The 25,032-nt window shown below is 42.2% G+C and overlaps 1 protein-coding gene across 5 annotated transcripts in view; it reads right to left on the bottom strand.

The window, feature by feature from the left end:
* The window catches only part of AOAH (acyloxyacyl hydrolase), a 180,274-nt gene that overhangs the window by 94,496 nt on the left and 60,746 nt on the right, over positions 1 to 25,032 (bottom strand). For all 5 annotated transcript variants that reach the window (XM_043463197.1, XM_043463198.1, XM_043463196.1 and 2 more), the window contains exons 7-12: positions 20,974 to 21,044; positions 10,794 to 10,854; positions 9,652 to 9,722; positions 8,732 to 8,780; positions 6,141 to 6,189; positions 3,541 to 3,635 (exon numbers count right to left, since the gene is read on the bottom strand). In XM_043463197.1, the coding sequence (XP_043319132.1) occupies positions 3,541 to 3,635; positions 6,141 to 6,189; positions 8,732 to 8,780; positions 9,652 to 9,722; positions 10,794 to 10,854; positions 20,974 to 21,044 (396 nt within the window). The remainder of the gene's footprint in view (positions 1 to 3,540; positions 3,636 to 6,140; positions 6,190 to 8,731; positions 8,781 to 9,651; positions 9,723 to 10,793; positions 10,855 to 20,973; positions 21,045 to 25,032) is intronic.

Below are 25,032 nucleotides of genomic sequence, written 5' to 3'. Positions count from 1 at the left end.
ATGGTCTGTCTTAGAATTTTGAAAACTACACTGTAATACTCTACAATCACATCTTTCTTTTGTAAATCCTCAAAGTTAGACATTGGAGGCAGTGGGAAAATGACAGTGGTTCTCAAAGTATAGTCTGAGGACCCATGGGGAATCATTGAAACCCTCAGAAAGTGTTCATGCATTATTATTATCACAATAGTAAGACTTGATTTGCCTTTTTCATTTTAATTCACTCATAAGGGTGCAATGAGATTTCAAGAGGCTACATACATGGATACAGAAACAGATTGTAGGCAGAAGCAGATATGGGAATTTCAGTTCAGTTCAGTTCAGTTGCTCAGCCATGTCCGACTCTTTGCTACCCCATGGACTGCAGCATGCTGAGCTTCCCTGTCCATCACCAACTCCCGGAGCTTGCTCAAACTCATGTCCATTGAGTCGGTGATGCCATCCAATCATCTCATCCTCTGTCATCCCCTTCTTCTCTTGCCTTCAATGTTTACCAGCATCAGGGTCTTTTCTAATGAGTCAGTTCTTCCCAACAGGTGGCCAAATTATTGGAGTTTCAGCTTCAGCATCAGTCTTTCCAATGAATATTCAGGACTGATTTCCTTTAGGACTGACTGGTTTGATCTCCTTTTTGTTCAAGGGACTCTCAGGAGTCTTCTCCAACACCACAGCTCAAAAGCATCAATTCTTTGGCACTCAGCTTTCTTTATAGTCCAGCTCTCACATCCATACATGACTACTGAAAAAACCATAGCTTTGACTTGATAGACCTTTGTTGGCAAAGTAATGTCTCTGCTTTTTAATATGCTGTCTAGGTTTGTCATAGCTTTTCTTCCAAGGAGCAAGCGTCTTTTATTTAGCTGTCTTTTATTCAGATATCAAGGAGATTCACAAAAGTAGAAAAGAGTGTATTATTCTAATTCAACTTTTATTTTGGAAAATAAAGTTATTTATTATAAAAATATGTTATTTATGTTAATATGTTTCTTATTTCTATTTTCTAGTGAATTAATAAATCCTGGTGTGTGTGGAGTTGGTACATTTTCTTCACTTTCACTAGTCACTTAAGTTTCATGCTCCAGCCCCTGGTCATCTGGAGTTTAGTCCCCACATGGATGTCAAATCCAGGGAAATCATTTCCAAGATTTTCAATGGCCTAGGCTGGTTCTCCCTTCTGGGGGGTCCATGTCCTTGTCCCAGGACACGTACTCTTCCTGTCTTGATGCTTCAGTCACCACCATTACATTACTCACAAGAGTGTCAGACTCCAGCTCTTTTGACCCCAGTCTCAGGAGACACCTGTCCAAGTCACTTAGTGGCCTCCCGCAGTGAGGGGCAGCATCACACTCTTCCCCCATGGGGACAGCTGAGCCCCGATGCTATACTGACACTAGCCATTCCCAGCCTCAAGCTACAGGTTGCAGAAATAGTTTTCCCTCCCTTCTTCTGTGGGTGCTGCTGCAGTCCTTCTAATATTTGACTGTGGAAGGTGGGAATAGTTGACCCACATTATCTCGGGGTCTCAGTTGAAAGTTAGGTAGAAATAACTAGTCCAATTTTAAACATCTGTCACAAAATCATCCTCAATTTCTAATGAAATATCTCTCATTATTTATATATTATACATAAGGAAATTAAAGTTCAGAGAAAATATTAATAATTAAAGGTAAGTGACTAAGCCAGGATTTGAACTCTGGTATGTCCAAAATTGAGGGGGGCATGACAAACCATTCCAATAATCTTGCCTTTAGAATTCCATGGATGGGTAAGCCTGGTGGGCTATAGCCTATGGTGTTGCACTTTATGCATATTGTCAAGTTGCTTTCAGAGAAGTTCTAGCAACTTAAGCTCTCATTAGTGGTGAATGAACATGTCCCTTTCACCATAGTCTTGCTAAAGGTAGGCCTTTATCACTCTTTAACCTTTGCCTATTTATCAGACAATAGATGATATCTCATTGCTGTTTTAACTTGTTTTTCTTTGATTACTACTGAAGATGAAACTATTTTTACATTTATTGGTCATTTGTTCTTGATCATTAAAAAATTAAATTGTTTTTTCCTTATTGATATGCAGGAACTCTTTATTATTAGAGGACTGAAATCTTGTCATATGTTATAAATATTGCTCTAGTTTTTCACTTATCATTTAATTTTATGAATTTTTTGACATTGCACACATTTGAAGATTTTATGTAATTAAACCTAGTAAAAATTTTTTTGGCCTTCCTTTTGTAATATCATGCTCAGAGAAATTGGAATACTTCCTAAAATATTTTTTTCAAGAAGATATAAATCTGTTATGTTTTCTGAATCTTTGGATGACTGGGAATATGTTTCTGTGACTCTTATGTAGGAGCAATATCTTGGCAGGTGGAACATTTTTGATACACCATCCTCAAAATGCTGTAGAAGCTAGTCCACTCTTTTCCAAAATTTACTGTTGAGAGAGAAGTCTGATACCAAAAAGATTTTTGTCTCCTAGTATGTCCCCAGTTATTTGTAAGAGCAGAATGACTGCAAGATTATTCTTTATATTTGGGATAAAAATGAAAGGCCAGACATGATGAGGAGAGTCTGTTTTACACTTTCTGGAGTTCAGTGGGTTTTATATTAAAGTCAAGGATTTCTACAACTAAAGAAAATTATCTTTTTTTTTTTTAATTTGGTCACCACTTCTTTGTCTGATGTATTCTCTTCTTCTGGGTTTCCTAGTCGATCTCCAGGACCTATCCTATATGCCTCTTATATGAGTTTCAGAATTTCCCCAGTGGGCTGACTGGTTTTCTCACCCTGTTTGTTTCTCATTGTGCAACTTGCTCATCAGTATGGCCATCGCATTTTTACATCAGGCAATTATTGTTTCACCTAAAAGTAGTCTTCCCTGGTCTCAGACTGTTCCTTTTTCACGAGTGCTGTCTCCTCAAATTATTACTGAGAATCTGATTTAATATTTTAAAAACTTCACTTTCCTGTCGCAAGCTTTTTTTGAAAGAGCTCTCCTCTTTGGAGATCATGAACATTTTTTCTATATTCAAATGTTTCTCTGTTTTCTCATCCTTATGAGGGGGTGCTGTGTTTGCCCAGTTTAGAAAACTGGAAAAGGCCCAGTTAGAGAGTGTTCAGGTTCATGTCTGATTTCTTCACGGTGCAAAAAAGGATCAAGGAAGAATCGATCATTTCTGTAGTTTAATTTCTCTGAATCAGCAGTCCCATTTTCTAGCAGGTTGAAGAAGGAACCACATCCCACGGTGGTCATGTGACAAGCGCTTCCCCACTGTCCCCACATTCCTTCCCACCTGTCAGGAGCACCATCCTCCTTCTCTAATGGACAAGATGGTCTTGTTGTGAGAGTGTTGTTCTTATCGCATTGATTGAACTGGACTGAACTGAAATGGCAGCGGATGTGCCTTTTATGGCAGATTGTGCTGAGAAGGGAAATTCGCACCTGTTTGGAACTGGCATTACATTTATAGAGAGCAAGGGGGAAACAAATACAAAGGCCAGCACGTCGGGGATGATTACTGCCAAAATTACTTACCAAAGACATCTGCGAAGCTGTGATCCAGTCAGGAGGGATGTGGAAATAAGCCCCAGCTGAGTCTCCCAGCAAAATGACTCCCCTGGGCTGTGAACCTAGGGGGCACAATTTATTTGCATTATTTACGCACTCAAGTAGTTTGGAGCCTCCAGGTTAGGTGGTTAGGTGAGCACATACCCTGGTGTGTATTCCGTGCATGGAGCATCATAACAGTGATACATTGCCACTTTTTGAGTGTTGGAGGGTGAGGGGCATAGCATTTAGGAGCTGAATGAGATTTCTAGGCCACTGAAACTGCCAACTAAACTATAGAGATGCAGGTGTGTTTCCTAGCTCCGCATAAAACAAACTGCTGTGCAACCTCTTGAGTGAATGATGGATGAATAAAAACATCAAAACTTTATCTGAACTCAGAAATATGCCCAGATTTTGGTCCTGAAAATTGCTTTCTTGGAAAGCATACCCATTTCTATTATAATTCACTTTAGGAATTCGTGATCTCATGGAGCAATTTTGATTTTTCAAACATGTTATGGATTTTTAAAGTCCTGAATCTATAAAGGCAAAAGCGCCAAATGGACAATTATGGCTGATTGATGGAGAAATGGAGAAATAAAGTCACTGTGCAGCCTTGTACATTTGAGGTTACAAATCACTTAATCTGATTCTGAGGAATTCACCCATGGGTGATGCATGTACTCTTCCAAAATTCTTAAAGTCCTGAAAGAATCAAGTGATGCCTCCCAGAGTCAGACAGGAGAGACTCCTTTCCCCACCTACAACCCCGCCCTGAATCAAGCCAAGGATGGTCCAGCCTTACTCCAGTGGCTCCCTATCTCAGGACTCTGGGACAGCTAGCATTTGGCTATGCAACTGCAGACTGAAAAGACCCAGGACATCGAGGAGGGTATGGGATTTAGGGAATCCAAGAGACTTCCCATAGTGACTCCAGAGCCTCACACCATGGTTTCACTTAGATGCTTATTTATTCATTTGTTTGTTAATTCATTCTTTTATTCATCCAACAGCATTTCTAAATGGTATGACTTGTGTATTGGGTCCTTACATTTTCTACCTCTGTCCTACTCCTCTGACAGCTTAGAGACAGTTAGACTTTAAGTTGATTGAGGACAAGGACTATATCATGTCTGCCCATGAAAACTCAGAGCCAAGTATAGTCCTTGGTGCATAATAGGAATAGGTATTCATGAAATATCCTGTCGAGTGAATGAAATATTTTTAAATGTTAGGAAAAAGCACTGCCTAAACAAAACTAGTGATGCTACCATAGGGTCTTGTTTGAGGCTCTTTGGGCATCAGCAGTACCATGCTTTCAGTACTATGTGGTTGGTATTAGTAAGTTTCTCCTAAGAGTACTGGTAGGCTTCCCAAGTGGCACAGCGGTAAAGAAACCACCTGCCAATGCAGGAGACGTGGGAAGTGCGGGTTCAATCCCTGGGTCGCGAAGATCTCCTGGAGGAGGAAATGGAGACCCTCTCCAGTATTATCGCCTGGGAAATCCCATGGACAGAGAAGCCTGGCAGGCTACAGTCCATGGGGTCTCAAAAGAGTTGGACGTGACTTAGCAACTAAACAAAGAGTGCAAAGAGTCCTGGCGGCCCAGGTGTCTGTGGCATGTGGGCATTTGGAATACAGAGCTTTTGTTCAAGTGTTTTTGGGAACTCTCAGCTGTTATAGTTTGGTGGCCTCCCTCAAGTTACCCAGATACAAGCCTTTAACCCATTTGACACAAGCCCAGATGTCTGACCTTATGGTGTATTGAGAAGGACACAGAGAAGATAGAAGATTATCACCTCTACTTATTTTTCTTATTTGGAGAAGTGCTAGATTTAAGTTTCCATGGTATCTATTTTACAGCTTTTAAGACGAAACTATATTTTATGTTTGTGTATAGTTGATTAATTAATAATGTGTCAACTTCAGTTGTACAACAAAGTGATTCAGTTATACATATACAGGGACTTCCCTGGTGGCTCATACGGTAAAGCATCTGCCTACAATGCGGGAGACTCAGGTTCAATCCCTGGGTTGGGAAGATCTCCTGGAGACGAAGTGGCAGCCCACTCCAGTACTCTTGCCTGGAAAATCCCATGGATGGAGGAGCCTGGTAGGCTACAGTCCATGGGGTCACAAAGAGTCGGACACGACTGAATGACTTCACTTTCACTTTCACTACACATATACATGTATCTATTGTTTTTCAAATTCGTTTCCCAATTAGGTTGTTACATAATATTCAGCAGAGTTCCCTGTGCTATACGGTAGGTCCTTGTTGGTTATCCATTTTAAAAGTAGTAGTGTGTACATGTCCATCCAAAACTCCCTAACTATCCCTCTAATAACTTTCCAGTCACCCAATAAAGGAATCAGTTAAACTCAGTTTTTCTTTGTCTAGATTCTGCCTCATTTCTATAATCTTTTTCATATATTTTTCTAAGTTATCATGAAACCAAATGTAAACTGGTCAACATTATGCTGTAGCATCAGGCACTTCCTCATTTGTCTGTTTGATTCAGTTTGACTCAGACTAGAAAAGAATATTCTATTAGGATAAATACACTGATTTTTACCATTCATACCTTCACAGAATTTCTTCTCGTATGGGATTCCATCTTTTGGATCAACACCCTTTAAGAGAGAAATGACGAGATTAGCAGTTTGCTTTTAAATTTATGAGACACAAGTACAAAATCCTCCCCAGATGGCTTTTAAAGCACAAAGACAAATCAGTAGATAAAATCCTTTAAAGTCTCTTGAGCCCTTAATCCAACGTAGCAACATTCTATGTAAGTGAGTTAGGCTTTAAGGACCTGGGGGTAGGAATAATGAGAAATCCAGAAACTGGACCATCTTGCTCAGAAGGATGCAGGGCAGAGCTTTGAGTGCTGGAAGTGTCACTGGGAGGGAGCACTGAGGGTCCATTCAGTGCCTGGGACACAGGGGTAGAGTGGGCTCAGCGGTCTCTGAACTGGAGCTCTAAGTATCCTGACTTCTCCAGTGCCTAAGGATCGATGCTTCTAGAGCAGTGATTCTCAACGGGGCTGATTTTAAGGCAGCCCCCTACTCACCCCTGCCCTGCAACCGTCCCCAAGGGACTTTGGCAATGTCCGGAGACATCTTTGGTTGTTCCAGTGTGAGGAGGGGGAGCTACGGGCATTTAGTGGGGAGAGGCCAGAGATGCCGCTGATCATCCTACATTTTGCAAGGCAGCCCAAACAGTAAGACGTCATCCCAAATGTTGATACAATGACTCTGAGAAACCCACAAGTGAGGTCAAGCTTGTGAGTTGGACAGGGTTCCCATAGCTGAGGGCACTTCCTAACACTGAACACTAAGTCTGTGCATTAGTAGAGTAACTGGTCCTTGGAAGGTTCAAGCAGAGTCTGGATAACCCTAAGGAAAAGTTAATACACATATATAGTTATGGTTTTTGTTTTGTTTTGCTTGTCAAACTGGTCTGGAGAGCACTGGCATTCCACTAGATAGTTATGGTATTAACAGTATTCTAGGAAGAGCCTGATGGTCAGAGATGTATTGGAAACAGTGTGTTCACTCTCTTGGTCTTGGGGGCTCACATTAAAGATGATGAGAAATTCAGAAGTAAAGAAAACTGTTTAGGTTTATTTGACCCAGTACTTTCTAAACTTGGCTATAGCACCCCTCCCGTATCTTTTAACTTCCCACTCGATAGAGGAGTTCCTGGACACAGTTAGGAAAATGTTGGACTTGGTGGTTGCAAAATCCTCTCTGAGTTCATGATTTTGTGATTCTGGGAGTCATCTTTCCTATGTGGAAAGGGATAGGTGTGAAGGTCATGTGTCTTTTTCCTATTAACTGATGATGAACTCTGAGTGTTGCCTCTCTGGGCTCCTGGTAGATTTCCACTGGTGTAGCACAATCTCTTATTGGCCTTCCATATGTAGGTGGGGTCACATGTCAGAGGTAGGGATGGGGTCATGGAACCAAGATAGGAGCTTCACATACTAATAACTTCCATGTCATTCAACAGGACAGCTAAGCTTGAGTCTATAAGAACAAGAGCTGCCTTAGGGGTCCTGACACCTCCATACCTTAAGACTAAGGGTGATGTCTTCCCCTCCTCATGAGAAGGCAATCTGACTAATGATAGGGTGGGTGCGGTGGGCTATACTAGGATACAATCTGTCTTGCTCTCCATATCCCAGAAACAACAGACCATCAGTGTCCTGGAGAGAAGAAACTATTTACAGACACTTTCTCCTCTTCATCCAAGCAGACAAATTAGGCAGCCATTCAGAGGCAATTTATCTTGAAGCTGGGGAATCTTAAACCTCAAGGCCCCTTGTTTGTACCATCCCTGCCTGTGTGAGTGCTGGGAGCAGCTGGGAGCGGTAGAGTGTTTTAGGTGGAGAGGAGTCTGGCTGCAGCCAGAACAATGTTTCCACTTAAGCACTCCTGGTAAATTGGAAAAGAGATCTCAAAAGAAAAGGACCTGAATTTCCAAGACTCTGGGAATTTGTTAAGATTTCTTTTATCATTCTAGTTAATCATACTTTTATACTTGCTTTTGTATTTGGTATACTTTTTCCTTCATGAGGACCCCTCAAATCCTATAAGCTCAAGACCTCACAAAATTTGATTTGCTGCTGTTGCTGTCTTCAGATACGTGTTTGGCTTTTCTCCTTCCCTTTTCTCTACTGGAAGCTACTAATCTATTATTCATAAGGAACCCGGGTAGCAGCATAGATGTTTCGGGATGTAGGGAGTGGGGAAACTACAGGTAATTTCCTCTCTGCCTGGCTAGCCTTATGAAACAGGGAAAAAAACGGCTGCAATGAAATGGTGGCAGCATGTGATTTGCTCCACCAGCTGTTTGGGTTGCTGTAAAAACTTTGCTAACACCACGATCCATTTAACTTCACACTGTTTCAGACAGAATCAAGGGGTTAGGTGTGAGTGACCTCAAACAAGACTTACAGTGGCTGTGACTGAGAGCCTCGGCTCTCATTACATCATTGGCACTTTTCACGTGTGATTGGATTCTATGGCCCTCTTTCAAACAGCAGAAAAAGAGTTGCCTTAGCCTACCATCTTATCTTCTTTCTTAGGTCTGACTAAGCAAACAGGCAATGGGCTTGTAAGGAGGGCAGAAAGCCAGAGAATAGGGTTAAGTCTGAATTTAGTTGCTTACCCAAATGCCATTACAGTTTGAATCTTGATATGAGTCCCAGTTGTCTGGCCTACAGAGAGGACAGCCACATTAGTCTTCAGCATATATTTATCACTCTGAATGTCAGCTTCACAAATGAAGGAATGAATGAATGAGTGCTACACCAAGTGTCACTGATAGCCAACAGGTTCTTCAAGGAAAAATGCCACACACCATTGTGTGTTGTGGCCCACAGAAGCCTCACTTGGCCTCTTTGTCATTGTCTTGGGTTTGGGTGTTTGCTGGGAGCTGGGGACCAAATGCAGCCTTTTCATAACTGACTACATTCATGGGCGGTATTGTTGGGTAATGGTGCTGATGAGCGTAATGAACACATCTGCAGTCTATTTTCTTCAGACAGGCGACACCATTAGAGTTACGCCTCTAAAGTCCCAAACATCTGGTTAATGCTTCAGCACTGTAGTCACAGCTAAGATGAAGGCTGGCATATCCAGTTTCAGTTCTGAGATGTGATTGGCTGAACATCAGCCTGGGACTAAAATGAAACCCGCACTCCACTCCCTGCAGTCCTTGCCTTACTCTTGGTGGAAAAGGCTACTCTTTCTGGGCCCAGGGCTGCCCGTAGAGCTCGAGCAGGAGAACGGATAAACGTCCACAATAACCTGTCTACTCACTTGCTTCTTCCACTAGACTGTAAACTCGTATTTCTATTTGTTTACCATGCAGCATGATGCAAAGTGGTTGGCCATGCTCGATGAGCATTTGGGGGGGCAATAAAATGAACAATTACTGTTTTTTTTAATTGAGTTTTACTTTAGCGAGGACACGGACGTCCCTTCTCTCTGTAAGCACGAATCCTGTAGGCTGGAGGAGATGACTATACCTCCTGCCTCCTTTTCAGAAGGTAATTTTCAAAGTCAGTGATGAGCAGAGACCGTTACCTTCTGCCTGGGTACGCCATCCTGTTGCTGTCGTTGCAATCTCTCCCTCGCCAGTGAAAGCCTCGCAGTGTCTGAAAGGGAAGAGCACACACAGGGTCAGTTCTGCTTTGATGTTGTCCACGGTGAAGCCCAGTCAGAGCTGTCAGAGAGGTATTGACATCTGCAGTTTCAAATTCAAATATAGTCTGGGAACACCAGAGATCACTAAGAAAATTAAGATGAATATGCTAAGACCTCCCGAGTGAGGTGAAATAGAAATATGGTACCAGGGCCAGTCACAGGTGTAGCATGTGTGTGAGTGTGTGTGTGTGTGCCAATATGTGAAAGTATGGGGATGCATCTGTGTGAATTTGCAAATACGTGAGCACGTGTACATTCACATGGGTGGTTATGTGAATGCACGTTTCACACACATGTGTCTGTGTGTACATGTGTGTTCATTTGTATGTGTCTATGTGTACTTCCACACACAGAAGGGCCATCCAACTCCCTGAACTTTTTCTATTAATCATCAATTTTCTCAGGCCCCAAAGCAATTGGTTTATGGTGTCCAACAATTAATAATTTTACTGAATAATTAAAAACTCTCTAGCCAAACTGGTTACTTGCATGGATTTATTATATTTTTGACATGTCTGATTCAAAAGGATCAAGAGCCATGATGATGTTAAACAATGCTTTTATTTCTCAAATTGCCAGGTAGAGTATCTGAGAGCCCATCAACTTTGGAAAGTTTGTGACATCTGTTACTTGCTTGTTGAATTTCACAGAGAATATTATGATATCCTAACTGTTCTAAATCAAACATGTGCACACAAACACATATACACTTTAAAAAAGTAAGTTAAAGTATATTTAAGAATTTTGAAAATAATTTATGACATGTTATCAAGATAACTGTTATCCCCATGGAAAATTCCAGCTGGGAACGGCTTCAGGAAATGAAAACAGTCTAGGACTAAGATCCACTTTGATGGTCCATGTGGAGATACCATAAAGGTATATAAACATTATAAAAATGGTGTATTATCAAATTAATAATACATTCAAATGGCATTCAATCTTGTCTTATTAAAGGAAAGAAATTTATAGGAAGCAATTTAATATTTACTGAATGGCTGGTTACTCTTAACAATACTCACTGGGAAATCACTATATTTGTCTGAATCTGCATCTTCTAATGGCACAGAATTTTGTATAGCTCTAGAAGAAAGAAAATGAAACACCTGTGAGCTAAGAAAAAAGAAAGTGTGTTTGTGAAAATAAACACAGACATGTTTAGATATTACTGTGTTGAGTTTACTTAACAAAACCCCATTCTAAAAATAAAATTAAGGGCCTAAATAAAAATGTTAAAAGTAAAGATAAAATTGAGTACCAGCCCAACTTTGCTTATTTCTGCTCTCTACTCAACAGAACGATTTTCTCTCTGACACTTTACTTGGCCTATATGGGTAAGTAAAATATAATGAACTCAAGTTTTAGAGGGCATGCAGTATGGCCTGTTGAGGTCCTCAGGAAAGGAGACTACATTTTTGGTCCAGTCAATGAACTTAGTACTAGAGATTTTACACATTTTACACATTCTGGGACAGAAGTCTTTTCTTAAGATTCTCCTCTTTTAAATCACTTCATCTGAGAACCATTAGGCATTTAGTTGTCACTCCCCTTCAAGTGCCGGGTGTAATTGATGTGATTGATGATCAAGCAATTAATGCCAAAAACTACGGATACCTCCTTTGAGCGAGGATTTCCCCTAAGTTTTCACTACCAGACTTTCCCCAGCTTCCAAATGGTAAACACTGTTTTCCCTTTAGGAGAATCACTTACAGAGTAGCAGGCAAGTGCCATCATATGGCAGAGTGAGGTTACTCTTGGAGCTTAGAATGTAGAGAGAGTAACACGCTCCCTTATAGGTTTTAGTAAATGGTCTTCTGAATCAAGAGCTTCTCAGCAGTTCTGAGAGTCTCAAGGCTAGCGAATTCAGCCAGAGCCAGCATGGAGCCTAACTGGTGGTGGGGAGCCTGTCTTAAGAGCTCTGGGATGGTGGAGCCACCGGAAGTCCACTTTATAGACCTCTTGGGAGATGACATCCCCTGTAAGGATAGGTAGGGTTCTCCCATGTATGTATTTGACCTCTTGGATAGCTGTTTTAGGCTCCTAGTTGAGAAAAGGAGGAAAGACACAGAGCAAGAGAAAGAATAAGAGGAAGAGGAGGAGGGAGAGGGATGGGGTAGGGAGGAGAAAGAGGATGAACAAACCCAAACAGCCGTATTATCAGTCTGAGAAAAAGCGCTAGGTGAAAGGTCTCTCTCAGTGATGACAAAACTATCTCCTCCTACCTTTGCCACTTTGGGGGTGAGAGTTTGTCCTTGAAGGAAGGAACAAATGAATTTCTAGAATTAGAATGTTTGGTCATTAAATTAACCTTTACTTGTTTATTTTAAAGGCTTGAAGTAACTAAACAAAACCATACATTCTAGACATGCATGGGTAGATTGGCCATCCTAAATCTCATAAGTTGCAATTTACATAAACTCCACAATCCCTTATTCATAGCCCACATATCCAAACAGTCCTGAAAACCAAGAGTTGTTTCTTATTTTCAATGTTGCAGCTAATTTATTTGGTGGCAAAATTTGACCTAAACCAATCTAAGGCAATTAGATCTTAACCTATACCCTACTTAATATGATTATCCATATATTTCACTGCTGAAATATAAATGTGTTTAATCAGGAGGTGCTAAGAGTGTAAGTGAGTGTGGTGATTTACAGCATATACATGATATGTCACTCTCTTAAAATCTGGGAAATTCTGAATTCCAAATTACAATTGGCTCCAAGGTTTTGGATAAAGCATTGTTGACTTTTATTATCATTGCTTCTTCAAAATTGTATATAAATTTGATACATTGTGTATCCTTACAGGTACTTGGTTGTATGCCAAAATATTCATTCATTCATTCCATAGCTATTTTTGAAGTTCCTACCATGTGCCAGACATCATATTAGATATTAAGGATGAGTATTAGATACATTTCCTATGCTAGAAGAGCACAGTGATGGATGGGGAAAACAATGCATTAATAGATAGCTACAGTGCTATGGAGAAAAATTCTCTAAGAGGGTTGTGCACACAGAGGGAAGACATTTCCCTCTCTACAGGGAAGGAAGCAATCTTAAGGTGAAAGTAAAAGGATTAGAAAGCATTTTCAAAGCAAGTAATTAGGTGACAGGCATTCTAGTAGGAAGGAAAAGTATGGGAAGCCCTTTAACATAGCTCTAGGTTCTGAAATTAGACTCCTTGGATTTGAATCCCAGGTCTGCTGTACATAACCTTAAGGCAAATTACTTCATCATTTTTACATCTGTTGGCTCATTTGTAAATGGGGTCAATGTCAGTACCTGCTTCCTTGGACTGTTGCAAAGACTAAATGAGTTGTTACATGTGAAGCAAGGAAGACCTGTGCCAAGCATGTGATAAGTATTCACAAAATATTAGCTTTTGTCTTTATTATGCACAGTGCTAACAGCTATACCAAAGGTGGCTTCTAGGACTGGGCAAACAGGCCTAAGTTGTCTGCTCTTACGACATTTTAGTTTCTGGATATATCCCCAATTCAACCCATGGATTCTCTTCAGATTTTCAGGTTCCCAGCCACACAATGTCCAATCCAGTTATGCATGTCCATTATTTTTAGATATTTTTACTGTAAACTTCTTTGCTGTAAGTACCTTCACAGCAAGCATTTTTGTTACAAACATTCTCACTGTGTAACTAATTGGCCATAAGACAATTTTGCCATAAAAGGTAAAATGACTGGTTGATAGTTTGATATGTGTCATACAAAAATCATGACAAATGATGATGATTTGCCCCAAGAGCCAGTTTCTTATTTCTAAACACACTACAGTAGAGGAGAAAGAGGATGAGAGCCATAAAATTGCAGATTTGAACTCACATTTCCTATAAAACTCTGGAATGTTTATCAACAGACACATGACAAGATGCCAGGATCACACAACAGTATAGAGGCTTTCATAACACAATACACATGTGTGTGTGCTCAGAGGTGTCTGACTCTTGCAATCCCATGGACTGTAGCCCACCAGGCTCCTTTCTAGGCAAAAACACAGGAATGGGATGCAATACAAAGCTTGGGTATAAATATGCATCCTAGTATTTGGAAATTGATACCTCCTCTAACAAAGGAAGAAATTTTAGCAAAAAGAAAAAATGTGATGCCGAATGAGGAGGTGAATCAATGTGTAAAATACTAAGAATGAAAGACCTGGAAGACAAGTGTTCAGGTACAAGTCACAAAATAAAGTCAGTCATCTGCACGGTAGTGCCATTAAGTCTACGCACCCTTTAAATGGACTTCCCTGGTGGCTCAGACGGTAAAGCATCTGCCTAAAATGCGGGAGACCTGGGTTCAATCCCTGGGTTGGGAAGATCTCCTGGAGAAGGAAATGGCAACCCACTCCAGTATTCTTGCCTGGGAAATCCCATGGACGGAAGAAACTGGTAGGCTACAGTCCATGCGGTCCCAAAGAGTCGGACATGACTGACTTTCACTTTTCACCCTTTAAATATATTCAGGTATTTTGTATTTAGTAATAAAGTCTCTTTAATTTTGCAATTAGTCTCACAGCTAATTAGTTATATGGTGAAACTAATATTTGTGGCAGCAAAGATGTTTAAAACAGGAAACTTACAGTGAGAATACCTAGAACTCCAGTTATCACCTTGGCTGGTACAGCCAATCACCTGCTTGCTGCTCCTGCCCTCTGCCTGGGGTCTGGGCTGACAAGCTTGACCCAGTGAGCAATTGTGACTGCAGCTGAATGTTATTCGTTACATAATATTGAGCTATTCAAGCTCAAAATGCCTAAAACTATGTCATGAAACTGGGGCATTACAACAAAAGAAAACTAGGGAAAATGAGTATCCATGAGTATCTGCCTCACATTTGAGTCCCAGGCAGCAGTGCAGGGTCAGAGTGGCTGTTGCTTCTGCACATGGATGTGTTACATGCATCTCTGTAAGATGCAATGAAAGCAGAGAAAACCATGGAAAGATACATACGGACATGTTTACACGGCTCACTGTGTGGCGGGGATAGGGACTGAGGTGAGCGGCAAGAGCAGGGCATAAGCAAGAAGGAACAAATGAAAAAAGCCAAGAATGATGAATTTAAAATGCAATTAACATAGGATATGATAGCCCGTGTGAATTTATGTGAAATAATACATAGGTGGGCTTACGCATTTGGAAATTCAATAAAAAGAATGCATTATTGATATTAAGAGGGGACCCTCCTGACTCACCATTGCTGCAATAAAAAAAAAATTAGGCAGTGTATAGGCACTGTGAATTCTGATCAGAACAAAACAATAACAAAATCCTTGGTTGCCCCATGGCAGTAGCCTGGTATCCTACACATTTGTGTCTCTAATAAATTAGTGTTTTTTCTTTGTTTATTCACTTGTTTCTTCATTGAGTCCCTACTGAGGTCAAGCACTGTGGTAGGAACCAGGGCTAAAAAGCTTACCAAGAAATGGTGTCCTCACTCTTCCAAAGCTGTTGGTAGGTATGGGAGACTGACGGGGAAGCAGCCAGGGAAGAACAGGGTGCAGGAGCAGGCGCCAGGGAGCACGGGGTACCAAGGAGGCTAGCTACGTGGCTGGGAGCTGGAAAACTTCTTACCGTGGGTGGAGATGCCACCATTGCATTTTGAAGGCATTAGAACAAACGGGGGCGCAGGGAGAGGCAAGGAGCAGGAGAGGCATTCTTACTGGAGGGGATTTTATGGAAGGGTTAATGCAGTCGAAGACATGTAGGCTTGCCTCTACTACCTACCGACTGTGTTAGTGGATCAGGCATTAAATGAACTAGAGCCAACTTGTTCATCTAAAAGTGGGGCTCAGAGTCAAGGCACAGACAATGTAATGGTTCTGGGTCCAAATGTCATATCTATCCATGACTAGTTCTGTGACTTTGGGAAAATAACTTTACATCTTTAAAAGGGGGGACAAAAATGGGGTCTGCAAGCAGGGCAGCCTTTATAAGAGTTCCTGGTAAAGAGACAGTACTGGGTTATTCTTCCTTGTCATTATTATCACTGAGCCACAGATTATTTGATGAATAAATGAGGTTGCATTTAAATGTGCTTTATAAACCAAACAGCACTGAATAAACTGTGACCCGGTATGAATTATACCAGAAGCACAATGACTTTTAGAAGAAGAAAAACGTATTGCTTCTGCTTTTTCATAAAAAGAGTTTCCCTTTAAAATTGGGCCAGGAAAATCTCTGGCCACAGATGCTCTTGAATTCAGTGTTTCAAAGGTGGTTCAATTGCAGAGATGTTGTTTTGGTCCTGCAGGCCCATGTTTGACACAGAAAATATAATGATGATTTCAGCAAGGAGGAGACAGGAGTCTCAATTCAACAAGAGCTAGGCATGATGAAATGATCAGGGGCCTGGGGACCTAGGGATCTGGCTGTCTCTCAGCCTCCCAGCACCTTCTTTCCTGTCTCATATTCCCCCTCCACTCCTCATATCCTGATGCTGTCCGCCTCCACCTCTATTCATGAAAAGCAGTGTTGATAACTGTTTCCGGGATCTAGGCCAGCACTTCACACAGCTGGCTTACAGGAACTCATGTGGGCAGATGAACCAGGAAAAGTTCTTAAACTAAGAGGTTCTGAATGTGGGTCAGAAGCACAGCCTTCTCCTCTCCTGAGATACGTTCAAAGCAGATGGGGGCTGTTCAGTGGCTTTAGCGTCCAAGAAGCTCATGAGATGAAGGATGGAGGAACATAGGAAAAGTGCCTCTGTGGTGGGCTCAACTGTGTTCACCAAAGAGAGCTGTTGAGGTTCTAACCCCTGGTCCCTGTGAATGGGAACTTACTTGGAAAGAGGATGTTTGCAGATGTTGTTAAGTTAGGATGAGGTTATTAGTTCAGTTCAGTTCAGTCACTCAGTCTTTGTCACCCCATGGACCTGCAGCATGCCAGGCTTCCCTGTCCATCACCAATTCCCAGAGCTTGCTAAGCTCATGTCCAGCAAGTTGGTGATGCCATCCAACCATCTCATCCTCTGTCATCCCCTTCTCCTCCTATCTTCAATCTTTCCCAGAATCAGGGTCTTTTCCAATGAATTCTTGGAATCAGGTAGCCAAAGTGTTGGAGCTTCAGCTTCAGCATCAGTCCTTCCAGTGAATATTCAGGACTGATTTCCTTTAGGAGGTCATTAGAGTGGTCCCTACATCACCAGATGGCCAACACTAAAATCAGATTGATTATATTTGTTGCAGTCAAAGATGGAGAAGCTCTATACAGTCAGCAAAAACAAGACCGGGGGCTAACTGTGGCTCAGATCATCAACTCCTTATTGCCAAATTCAGACTTAAATTGAAGAAAGTGGGGAAAACCACTAGACCATTCAGGTATGACCTAAATCAAATCCCTTGTGATTATACAGTGGAAGTGAGAAATAGATTTAAGGGACTAGATCTGATAGACAGAGTGCCTGATGAACTATGAATGGAGGTTCGTGACATTGTACAGGAGATAGGGATTAAGACCATCCCCAAGAAAAAGAAATGAAAAAAGCAAAATGGCTGTCTGAGGAGGCCTTACAAATAGCTGTGAAAAGAAAAGACACAAAAAGCAAAGGAGAAAAGGAAAGATATACCCATTTGAGTGCAGAGTTCCAGAGAATAACAAGGAGAGATAAGAAAGCCTTCCTTAGCGATCAATGCAAAGAAATAGAGGAAAACAATAGAATGGAAAAGACTAGAGAGCTCTTGAAGAAAATTAGAGATATCAAGGGGACATTTCATGCAAATATGGGCTCAATAAAGGACAGAAATGGTAAGGACCTAACAGAAGCAGAAGGTATTAAGAAGAGGTGGCAAGAATACACAGAAGAACTGTACAAAAAAGATCTTCATGACCCAGATAATCACAATGGTGTGATCACTCACCTAGAGTCAGACAACCTGGAATGTGAAGTCAAGTGGGCCTTAGGAAGCATCACTATGAACAAATCTAGTGGAGGTGATAGAATTCCAGTTGAGTATTTCAAATCCTAAAAGATGATGCTGTGAAAGAGCTGCACTCAATATGCCAGCAAATTTGGAAAACTCAGCAGTGGCCACAGGACTGGAAAAGGTCAGTTTTCATTCCAATCCCAAAGAAAGGCAATGCCAAAGAATGTCCAAACTGCCACACAATTGCACTCATCTCACACCCTAGTAAAGTAATGTTCAAAATTCTCCAAGCCAGGCTTCAGCAATACGTGAACTTCCAGATGTTCAAGCTGGTTTTAGAAAAGGCAGAGGAACCAGAGATCAAATTGCTAACATCTGCTGGATCATCGCAAAAGCAAGAGAGTTCCAGAAAAACATCTATTTCTGCTTTATTGACTATGCCAAAGCCTTTGACTATGTGGATCACAATAAACTGTGGAAAATTCTGAAAGAGATGAGAATATCAGACCACCTGACCTGCCTCTTGAGAAACCTGTATGCAGGTCAGGAAGCAACAGTTAGAACTGGACATGGAACAACAGACTGGTTCCAAATAGGAAAAGGAGTATGTCAAGGCTGTATATTGTCACCCTGCTTATTTCACTTCTATGCAGAGTACATCATGAGAAACACAGGGATGGATGAAACACAAGCTGGAATCAAAATTGCCGGGAGAAATATCAACTACCTCAGATATGCAGATGACACCACCCTTATGGCAGAAAGTGAAGAACTAAAGAGTCTCTTGATGAAAGTGAAAGAGGAGAGTGAAAAAGTTGGCTTAAGTCTCAACATTCAGAAAACTAAGATCATGGCATCTGGTCCCATCACTTCATGGCAAATAGATGGAGAAACAGTGGAAACAGTGGCTGACTTTATCTTTTTGGGCTCCAATATCACTGCAGATGGTGATTGCAGCCATAAAATTAAAAGATGCTTACTCCTTTGAAGGAAAGTTATGACCAACCTAGACAGCATATTAAAAAGCAGAAACATTACTTTGTCAACAAAGGTCTGTCTAGTCAAGGCTATGGTTTTTCCAGTGGTCATGTATGGATGTGAGAGTTGGACTATAAAGAAAGCTGAGTGCAGAAGAATGGATGCTTTTGAACTGTGGTGTTAGAGAAGACTCTTGAGAGTCCCTTGGACTGCAAGGAGATCCAACCAGTCCATCCTAAAGGAGGTCAGTCCTGGGTGTTCATTGGAAGGACTGAGGCTGAAATTGAAACTCCAATACTTTGGCCACCTCATGTGAAGAACTGACTCATTTGAAAAGACCCTGATGCTGGGAAAGACTGAGGTCAGGAGGAGAAGGGGATGACAGAGGATGAGATGGTTTGTTGGCATCATCGACTGAATGAACAGGAATTTGGGTAAACTCCGGGAGTTGGTGATGGACAGGGAAGCCTGGCGTGCTTCGGTTCATGGGGCCACAAAGAGTTGGACAAGACTGCGTGACTGCACTGAACTGAACTAATCCAATATGACTGGTTATAAAAGGAAAAGACAGACACACAGGCAAGATGTCCATGCACGAAGAAGAAGGCAGAAATGGAGTGATGCAGCTGCAAAGTCAGGGTTCCCAAGGATGGACAGCCAGTGCCAGAAGCTAAGAGGCAAGGAGGATTCTATCCAGAGTCTCTGAGGGAATATCAGTGGGAATAGAGTCTCAGAGGGACCTTGCCCGCATATTGCTTTCAAACTTTCAACCTCCAGCACTGGGAGAGAATACATTTCTGTTGTTCCAAGCTACCCAGGTTGGGGTATTTTAGTACAGCGGCTCTAAGACATGAACACAACCTCTCAGTTCAGGTATAAGGCCTGACTCTCATCTCTGGAGAGTTCTCCCCTCTATCCCTTCACAATGAGAGCCAGGCTGGACCAGAACACACTCAAGTGATAGGAACTGCCTTCAGAAGAGTGAGAATAAAAACAACAGGGGTCCAGGCAGATGGCATGGTCCCAATGAGTATGTTACAGGGAAGGAATATTATTTTGAGTCATTAAAGCATTATCTGTACATGTAACACCTGTGTCTGGCTCCAGAACTAGAATGGGAGCACCTGGGAGGACATAGTTAACCAGGAGCCTAGGAATCTGCCATGTTCCCCCACTAAGGCTCAGACCAAGAAGTCTGCATCTTTAAGACCTTCCAAATGACTCTTTGGCTTGAGTTGAGACATGGAAAAACTGAGGTTTGGAGACATGAAGGGGCCCAAGTCCTCAACGCTGGCTCAAGACACAGCACTGCAGAGGAGTCCAAAAGGGGATGTTTCCAGAGAACAAGTGTGGCCCAATATACCTGGGGGTGTATGTTGGGTCCTTGTGGCTGGGAGAAGTTACTTTTTAAAAAAAAAAAAAACAAAAACTTTTTGGCCACACCATGTGGCAGGTGGAATCATAGTTCCCTGACCAAGGATCATACCCATACCCCCAGCAGTGGAAGCAGAGTCTTAACTACTGGAAAGAAGTCCCGGAAAAATTACCTCTGTAAGACTCAGTTTCCTTCTGTTCAAAATGGGAATAGTGATGGAATTATGAGAATTCAGTGCAGAAATGCAGTGAAAGTTCAGTATCTGGCCCTGGGAATGGTGGTCGTACACTGCCCGGCAGCAGCCCTGCCCCAGTTACAAGGGAAAGAGCTGGGTGGAAGGGGACCTGTGCTATTTTGCCTCTTAGTCCAATGTGCCTCTCAGGATACTGTTCCGTCTTTCAATATTCTGGACAGTAGTTACTATGACACCCAGCACAATCTTAGAGTGAGCTGGAGCATGGGATTTTAAACTGAGACAGGAGGGCTTGGGAACTCTGGACAGTATCTCTGCATTTGGAACCCTGTTCATAGATATTAGAGCTAGGGTTTTTAGGTAATAGGTTGTGCTCTTGAAAACAAGGGTCCTTTTCCAGCCTCATGAGTGCCTTGCACTAAAGATGCTCAGAGTCCCCACCAGAACGGGTGGCCGACCTCGTCTGGATCTTACGCAGCGAGGAGGGGCTGTCCCGTCCCTGGTGTGAGCATGTACTGGCAGGAAGGCTGTGTTCCAGCCCAGGACTGTAAGTCAGGCTTGGAGGTTCAAAGATGCTGGTATTCAGTCTATTTCCAAAATGATTTGTTCTAAGCTAATTAGTCTTCTAGTTTCTATACAAGTCATGAGCAAGAAACACTTTCACCTTCAGAAAGATGCCTTTTAACTTGAAGATCATTTTCATCATTAAAAACAGAAACCACCAAAGATGCTCTCCCCTGTTAGTGCTCAGGAGGGGGCATTCATATACATACAGTTTAATCTTCTGACAGATCTTGGCCAAAAATGGGAGTGAACAAATATCAAAACCACTTCTGGAGTATTTCTGGAGAGAAAAGTAAAAACAGAAAGAGTTATTCATTTCAAGGAATGGTTCTCCAGTTTCTAAAGGTACTTCCTCTCTTCTTGGCTACACATTTTGGATTTCTGGACTCTTCTTTCTCCAGAATCTGGGCCATATTACTTAACTCCATTTACCCCTTGTTCCTGTCCCCACACTCCAAATGCATTGCACCTCTGTGCTGGCTCCTTCGCTTGAAGGTCTCTCTTCCCCCAGCCAGCTAGTCCCATCTTCTTATCTTTTCCAGCTCTGCCCAAACGAAGAGGCCCACCTCGGCCCATCCTACTTAGACAACATTCTTCTCCTCGCTATCTTCAGTGGCTTTAAAAAAGGACTTGAAAATTAAAACCTGTTTTCAAATAAGATAATTCCATCCTATTAAAAGATAAAGACTAATGGGAGAGATGGCTTAGGAAGAAGGAAAACCCCTTCCCTGGGAGGTGGAGGGGTGGAAGGGGTGCAGATGAAGCCCCCCCAGAGTTTCCTGAACAAAGGGATTTCAGACAGCAGTTTACATAAGACTCTAGCTGGGGGATAAATTAAAAACCCTGGCTTTTTTTTTTTTTTTAATTAAACAGTGTTTTTAGAAGTATTGCAGTTCCTGTGATGCTTTTCGCAGACAAAAGGAAAAACAACAGGGTAGAAAAAGTCAGGAACTGGCATTTATCAACAAAGAGAGAAAGGGAGACAGGTATCTCCTGCTTTTTTAACGTTCACTTCACCCCACCTTGATTTGATGAAAGCCATACGTTAGTATCTATTTTCATGAACTGAAAGAAATCCGAAGAGGAGTTTTCACTTTCATAAAAAAAAGAAAAAAAAAGTGAAAAGCAAAAATACGGTTCATCATCTGTTCTGCAAGAGCAAGTGTGGAGCCGGTGAGTAACCCCGAGCACTGAGGGGCCCCTCCCAGCTCCTTCCCCAGAAACCACACTGAACACTTCAGTATCAGGCAGCCAGAGCTTTGAACCGTGTCTGTGAGCTTCTTGCTTGATCTCCACTTATTGTGTGCATCTGTTAGCAAGATGAGTCCTAAGGTAGTTGCTGCTTAGCCTGAGGAAAGACTTCATAGGAATGGTCTACTTTTGGATAGCGGGGAAGCGTGTGGTAATTCTCACCAAACAGGAGAGTCCTTCAGATGGCTGAGTGGTGCTAACAGTTGTCAGTATTCTGACCCTAGCAAAGGCAGACAAGTAACCTTTTCTGGCTATAAATGAGATATTTAAGGATCTTCATGATGTTGGTACAACTTTCTAGAATGAGGAACAATCCTGACTAGTGCCCTCAACTACATGCAAGAGGTGGAGACAGAAGAGGCTGTCCTTGTCGCCGTGGAGCTTACTGTCTAGTGGAGCATAGGGGTGGATAATCCCAGCTCTTAGCATGTTCTGTGAGGGCTGTCGTGGTCCAGGCATTAATATGGCTTTCTAGGAACTGGAGGAGGAGGCAGGCGAGAAAGGAAGAGACAGATGCTCCACGCTTTTCAACTCAAAGGCAGTTTGCAGACTTGGCTACAAATATAATTCGTGGGCTCCACCACAATCTACTGACTCAGAAAGCCTGGGGGAAGGCCCGGGAATTTGTGTTTTCATAGCTTCAAGTCACTCTGATGCTCACTAAGGTTTGAGAACCACTGCTGTAGACTTTGGCTGAAGAAAGTGTGATCACAAACCAGAAGCACTGGATGTCATCCAGGAACTTTTAGGACTAAGAGTCTCTGGCCACACCATTGCTCTGTCAAATCAGAATCTGTATTTTTAAAAGGTCCCAGGTGGTTGGAGTCCACACCAAAGCAAGAGAAGCAGAGGAGCACCCCGCACAGGGCTGTGGGCATACGAGGGGGGCTGGCATCTTGCAGGACATTTCAACCTGGCTGGAGCATAAGGAGCCAGGAGAATGCGGTTGGCCATGGAAGGAAGGACATATTAGGATGAGCCTGGAAGGCTGCATCATGTGCTGCCCTGAGGGCAGTGGGGAATCCTGGGAGAGATCACACTGTTTTTCAGAAAGACCTCCCTGGAGGAGACAGGAAAGCCTGGAGGAGGCAAGATGGGACAGAAAAACCCGTTGGCAGATAAAGACTCTAAGGCCTGGTCCTGGGCTTTCTAACCTCAGCACTATTGCCATTCAGGGCTGAATAATTCTTTGTTGTGGGCTGTCCTGTGCGTTGTAAGCTATTTAGCAGCATATCCAGCATCTAGCCACTATAGTCAGCAGCCTCCAAATGTTTCCAATTGTTGCCAAATGTCCCCAGGAGAGGTGATGGGGGACAGCATTGCCCCTGGTTGGGAATCACTGATGGAAGGCGGGAGGAGGGGGATGGGGGTGAAAACATGGGATGTTTGGAGAGCTGGTAACTGAGTGAGATGAGCAGCGTAGACACACTGCAAAACACACACCAGCATGCAATTATACCATAACATGGGTGGCAATTTGTAGAGACGCTTTCTAAGATCCAGAATCAGGTTGCATTTGAAAGTTTGAGTTACTTGTTTTTATATTTACTTTGTCTGAAGGCCTTGGTCTAATTAACCTAATGGCAATGCAGATTTTAACATGGATGATAACCAATACATCAAACATTTTATAAGGACAGCCTGATAATTACTACACAGGAGATATAGTGGAATAAAATGCACAGCTGTTCACTGTCAAAATTCAGCCTTAAGGCTGCAGCTGTCTTTGACATTCCTTGTGCAGAAACTGGATATAGGACGTAGGCAGAAGGTGATGTAGCTTGTCCAGGGATCCCCAGAACTCCTTCTGTTAAGACAGATGTTTTGATCATCCAGCTTTTTCATCACATGGTATGGGAAGGACTAACCTCTTCTTACAAACTTACAAAGGGAACTTAGATGGACACAGAGCAGCACTGCAGAGATCCTCACTTGCATATTTGACAGCCCCTTCCTTTCAATTCAAACCTTACTAGACAGAGGCAGCATGGGGGCTGTTATTATCTCAGAGATGGATTTAAACAGCACATCTGGCTGCATGTAATCCCATCTAAAACGAAAGTCCCAAATCTGGGCTGTCCTGAGGCATAGGATTCAGGCAGCATTTTCATTTTTGCCATCTATTTAGCCAACTTCTACTTGCATCTGGAGCTTTGCCCACCCCATGATGTTAAATGAATACAGAACAATAAGCAGAGGTTAAATAAATGAGAATGTGGTGAATGGGGTAAATAGAGGCTCAAAGGGGGAGCATAACTTCTCTTCTGCATTGCAGGCAGATTCTTTATCATCTGAGCCACCAGGGAAGCCCCTTTCTGTACATAGCCAACTTAAAATTGAATTTCTGAGAGATATAGTGCTTTTAAACCATTGTCATATATTATTTTACTTGAATTTGCATGAGTGCTAAATTGCTTCAGTCGTGTCTGACTCTTTGTAACCCTGTGGACCATAGCCTGCCAGGCTTCTCTGTCCATGGGATTTCCTAGGCAAGAATACTGGAGTGAGTTACCATTTCTTCCTCCGGGGGATCTTCCCAGCCCAAGGATCCAAGCTGTGTCTCTGTCTTGGCAGGTAGCTTCTTTACCACTGAGTCACCTGGGAAGCCCTGGGCAAGTCTGAACAGTAGCAATTTTTAAAGTCTCTCCAGATGATTCTGTTGAGTAGGTAGGTTTACCATCAGGGCCATCAGGTTCAGCTGTGCAGATTGTACACTGCACAATTTTAATAGTCACACAGCCTGTGATGGGAATGGTGCTTCCTGAAATTCAGTACTGAGGAGGTCTGGTTGAAAGCCATTGTAATGGTGGAAGGGTTAGAAACTGGGCAGAAGCTAAACCTGAACTTAAATGATGGGTTTCTCACTTACAAGCTATGTGGAATGAGGAAATTGCTTAACCTATCTGACTCTTAGTTTTTTTATCTGTAAAATGGGGTTGATAACAAAAAGATGCTAGCTACTTTGCAGGCATTTTTGTGAGAATAAACTGAGGATGTAACTCAAGTATTTTAAACAT

This window comes from Cervus canadensis, chromosome 3, assembly GCF_019320065.1.
Source record: "Cervus canadensis isolate Bull #8, Minnesota chromosome 3, ASM1932006v1, whole genome shotgun sequence".
Classification (NCBI taxonomy): Eukaryota; Metazoa; Chordata; class Mammalia; order Artiodactyla; family Cervidae; genus Cervus; species Cervus canadensis.
Note: the sequence above shows the minus strand (reverse complement) of the source record. Positions and strands in the feature narration are given on the sequence as shown.